The sequence below is a fragment of the Populus trichocarpa genome, chromosome 2 (assembly GCF_000002775.5).
Source record: "Populus trichocarpa isolate Nisqually-1 chromosome 2, P.trichocarpa_v4.1, whole genome shotgun sequence".
Lineage (NCBI taxonomy): Eukaryota > Viridiplantae > Streptophyta > Magnoliopsida > Malpighiales > Salicaceae > Populus > Populus trichocarpa.
In genome coordinates this window covers 21203110-21207240 of record NC_037286.2, presented here as the reverse complement: position 1 = coordinate 21207240, position 4131 = coordinate 21203110, and the positions used below count along the sequence as shown (strand labels likewise).

The following is a 4131-nucleotide window of genomic DNA, read 5'->3' as shown; positions in this document are numbered from 1 at the left end:
TATAATCTTTGCTCACTTGAGTATTAGAAAGTCCTCTACACTCAATATTGAACTTGTTCTGTTAATGCTCATGATTCCTTAGATATCACCAAATACAACCACCCATTTACACCATTTTAACCCATCCAAAGTTGATCTTTGGAGGTTTTCTTCAAACTTTCATCGTTTTGTAAGAAAACCAATGATGCACTTCCTCTTTTTGTTTTTTTTTAAAGGATCTCAAAAGGATTTGCAATTAGGTTCTTTCGACACCAATATCTTCGTATAAACATGCCTTTAAATGGACATGATTTAACGCTGTCATAACTTCCAACAATTACTAGACGTGCTATATTTCAATTGTTCTTGTATTGGAATTTTGTGCAAAGGTCTGAAATCCATCTCATAAGCATGCATATATTACGCCTGAGACAATAAGATCTATCATTCAACACCGCTACACATTCATGGCGTCTATTTGCTGGATTCTTCTATTTGTTAAAATACATCAAAACAGAGACCAACTTATCTCTTCTACATTGAAGTTTTAAAATTTCCCTTTTTTGACTAAGCTGCTCAAAATTCAGGGTACAATCTGCCTGGCCTTAAGTTGTTGGATGTGTCGGACATGCCTACTACCCTCGAGCAGGATAAAGAAATATTCCTTTGCCGCAGCAAATGGATCCAAAAACTCATCACCTTTCCTATTTATTCCAAAGCAGGACCTAGAATTCCCTTCTACTAACAAATAAAAGATATGATTTAGTCCAGCTAGTGGTTTACCTCTTCAAGCATGAAAATGACATTGGCAAATGCTTTAAGGTAGAAACATCAAACAACTCCATAAATCTTTGATCTGAAACTCTAGCCTTTGCAACAGCAAACCGCTGATACTCATCAAATATGGATGAGAGACACCACTTTTGCAATTTTCTAAGGCAACCAACAAGACAACCAGTTCGGTGCTGGATATAAGACAAGCAAAGCATACAACTCAGAAGGAGGTGGCCCAAAAATCAGGTATCAAACTCTAGGAAACCAGGAGAGGACATACCTTTCCCCGTTTACAATGAATCAGAATTGGATGATTCTTCACATCTGCATTGAAAACAAATATGAAATGATAAATGTTTATATCCCTCAACTTATAGCAATTAATCAAGTCAGGTATAAAATAAGAAAGTTTGGATGTGCTTGCATTACCAAGGACCACTTGAAGTGCTTCACGAATTGTATCCTGCGGGATGTTTACGAATGGCTCCTGGATGCATAGTTGAAACATTACTAGGCAACATAGAAAAGTTTTTCCAAGACCCCCAATGTAATCAAGAAAGAGAAACATAAAGCATGAAAGAAGTTACCTCCAGTATTAATTTTTTAAGACAAACATGCAAATACACAAATATTTCCTTAAACTTGGCATCATTCTGACCTCCTAGTTTTTGTCCATATGTTATTGAGCCACCTGTGGGGTTTTATTTCTATAATGACCTGCTTACTACCGCTTCTATTCTGATGCTAATAAACTCTTCACCAATCCAGGCCATATTTTTGACCTGATAACTAGTAACTTTACTTAGCATCTGCACCTGTCTCTTCCATCTACTGCTTTTTTGTACTAATTAACAATCTCTATGACAGTTTATACACAGCACAGACACAAGTGAAGTATTCTAACATGATTCCATGTTGTGTAGATCAAATCAAAATTACAACGTGTGCTTGTTTCGACCTACAATTTTTTGTCTCACACATACCAAATGCTACGCCTTTATCCATTTGTTCATGCACCAGGTCAAAAGGATTAATGTCATGCATGAATATTTCTGGTTCACCACTTCCATAATATGACTATTTTGTGTGTTAAGCATTACGTACCCTTAAGGAAGCAAAGATTGCTTGGCAGGTAAAGTCATTCAATGACATGTATGTTAAGAGTTCGGGTCATGGTACAGGGTTGGGAACGTGATGCGAACATATGTGCATGTGATTCATAGTTGATAGTTAGTAAACTAAATTTGGATCATGATGCATTTTAGAAATCTATTTCGGTCATCGTTAATTTTTAATATCATTAGCATATGTAGTGATAGATGGACTGTGGAGTGTATAGTGCGCCTTTTGATAATCAAAACTTTTGATCCTAATTCAGTAAAAGTAATCTCATAAAACTGTAAATACAAGAGATGACAACTTTAACGTTGCACTTAAGCAGATGGACAAAAACAAAATCCATGCATAAACAAACTTGAGATGAGGTATTCAAACTAAATTTTGCATGTAGTCATACACTACTGCTAACTAATAACCTGCAACAGCTATTAGGGAACACACATTTCCCAATTTTAGAAACTTAAGCTCCTTTCTGCATACATGCATGTACATTAAGAATGAACAAACAGTGCAGAATAAATGCACTGAAACTTTTTATTAAAGAAACATTTCTCTTTTGACATCATGGACGCTACATCTCCTGGAAAACTAATTAAAGTTGAAGAAATAAGTGACCGCTATGAAAGATTTTGAGCTCCATAGCCAAACGATCTCATTCTAAATAAATAAATAAATAATTCAAAATCCCAGGAGTTCCAGGAGAGCTCAGGCCCATTCGAGCCATGAAATGTTAAATTCTAAACAAAATCAGTTCGGGGAGCATATAGTTTTTTAATATGGATGTGCTAACAATCAAGTAATCACCAATTGGACCTTCCTATAAGCCCATGTGCGTATACGTTGAACCTTATTGCAGGAATAATCCACAATCTTCATAGCAAATAACAAGAAACTTCGTCTCACCGAACTTAACAAGTGCTTTGGATATTTTCAAAATTAGATAATACACAGCCATCACAAATTCAAATGAATGACAATTGATCATTTGGGAAAATTAAAAAAAAAAAAAAGAGAACAAATTCACATGTCTGCCACCTGAAAGGGTTCTGTATTACAATAATTGTCATTTTTCATCTTTTCTTAATTCGATTTTCTTTTTTGTCGAATGCATAACTGCTGATCCTTCTGAAAATGGAAGTTTGTGCACATAGAAAGGAGAGGACTACCACATGCATGAAACGGCTAGATAATTAAAGAAAACACAACCTTTCCTGTAGCCCATGGAAACTCGAATGAATAAAAGTAAATGTAACTACGACAAGAACAAATGCCCATCACCTATAAGAAACCCTATGCTCCCGCATGCTCACATGAAATAATTTTTTGAAATTTAATTCTAATTAAATCTCACTAACAAAAAAAGATTTAATGAAATGAGTTCATTACGTGAACTCTAAACCCACTACTTGGAAAAAAAAATTAGATTCAAAACAACGATTGATTTAGCTTAAACTACCTTATAACTCTCGATCCCAAACTGATAGAGCCTGATTCCACCATCCTTTAGAAACTCCGTGGTCGCCTCTGTATATGGCTCGGGACATAAACATCTGCCAAAAAAAAAAAAAAACCTAGCTCCAGTCATCCATATTATACGCACGCAAAAAAACCTAACTGAAAAGTAAGAAGGAAATGCTTACATGATAGAGCGGAGGCCGAGTGTTTGGAGAAAAGAGAAATTAGCAGAGTCAGGAAAACCAGACCTAAAGATGCCATTATCTACCATAGCAAAGTTTAGAGGTGGAATAAGATTAAGTTCGTCTCCGACAACAGGGAAAGGAAACACCGGAGGTGGAGTGAGATCGCGTCGGTCAATAACAGCCACTTCGATTGTCTTGTAGATGGTGTCATCACCGTTGGCGGCGGAGGTGTGGACTATTTTCATGTGAGAAGTTTTTGTTGAGAGAATCACGAGGGATGTTCTGCTAGGTACTGTACAGCGGTCCTTCTGCTGCTGCTTTTAAATAAAAAAAAAACCTTCTTGTTTGGCAGTTAAAAAGGAGAGAGATGTGAGGCTAAAGGTGTAAAAAAACTGGTGGCGCTGGCAGTTATAAGAAAAGGAGGATGGTGAGTGGAATTGTTTTGACCGAGTCTGACATTAATGTTGAGGAGTCAAAAAGGATAAGGGCTTTATCCAAAAGCAACGGAAAAGAAGATATAAATTAATCAAATATAAAGAAAGATTCAAATACGAATGAAAACAACCGTCAACCGGGTTCTCGGCTTCAGTCTTTACCACGGCTTGATCTGTAATTTGTC

The 4131-nt window shown here is 36.3% G+C and overlaps 1 protein-coding gene across 1 annotated transcript; it reads right to left on the bottom strand.

Moving 5' to 3' along the window:
- Window positions 1-371: 371 nt before the first annotated feature.
- LOC7458283 (tyrosine-protein phosphatase DSP1) lies at window positions 372-3852 on the bottom strand. Its single transcript, XM_002301562.4, has 5 exons — window positions 3513-3852; window positions 3329-3422; window positions 1183-1240; window positions 1034-1077; window positions 372-944 (listed from the first exon to the last, which is right to left on the bottom strand). The coding sequence occupies exons 1-5, from the start codon at window positions 3755-3757 to the stop codon at window positions 759-761; spliced, it is 627 nt and encodes a 208-aa protein (XP_002301598.3). The 5' UTR covers window positions 3758-3852; the 3' UTR covers window positions 372-758.
- Window positions 3853-4131: the final 279 nt, after the last annotated feature.

Excerpts from the sequence above, each read along its gene's own strand:
- LOC7458283 (XM_002301562.4), bottom strand. The coding sequence starts at position 3,757 with ATGAAAATAGTCCACACCTCCGCCGCCAACGGTGATGACACCATCTAC. Across the intron at positions 1,078-1,182 it reads AGCACTTCAAGTGGTCCTTG|ATGTGAAGAATCATCCAATT; the intron begins GTAATGCAAGCA and ends TTTTCAATGCAG. Across the intron at positions 945-1,033 it reads TTCATTGTAAACGGGGAAAG|CACCGAACTGGTTGTCTTGT; the intron begins GTATGTCCTCTC and ends TCTTATATCCAG.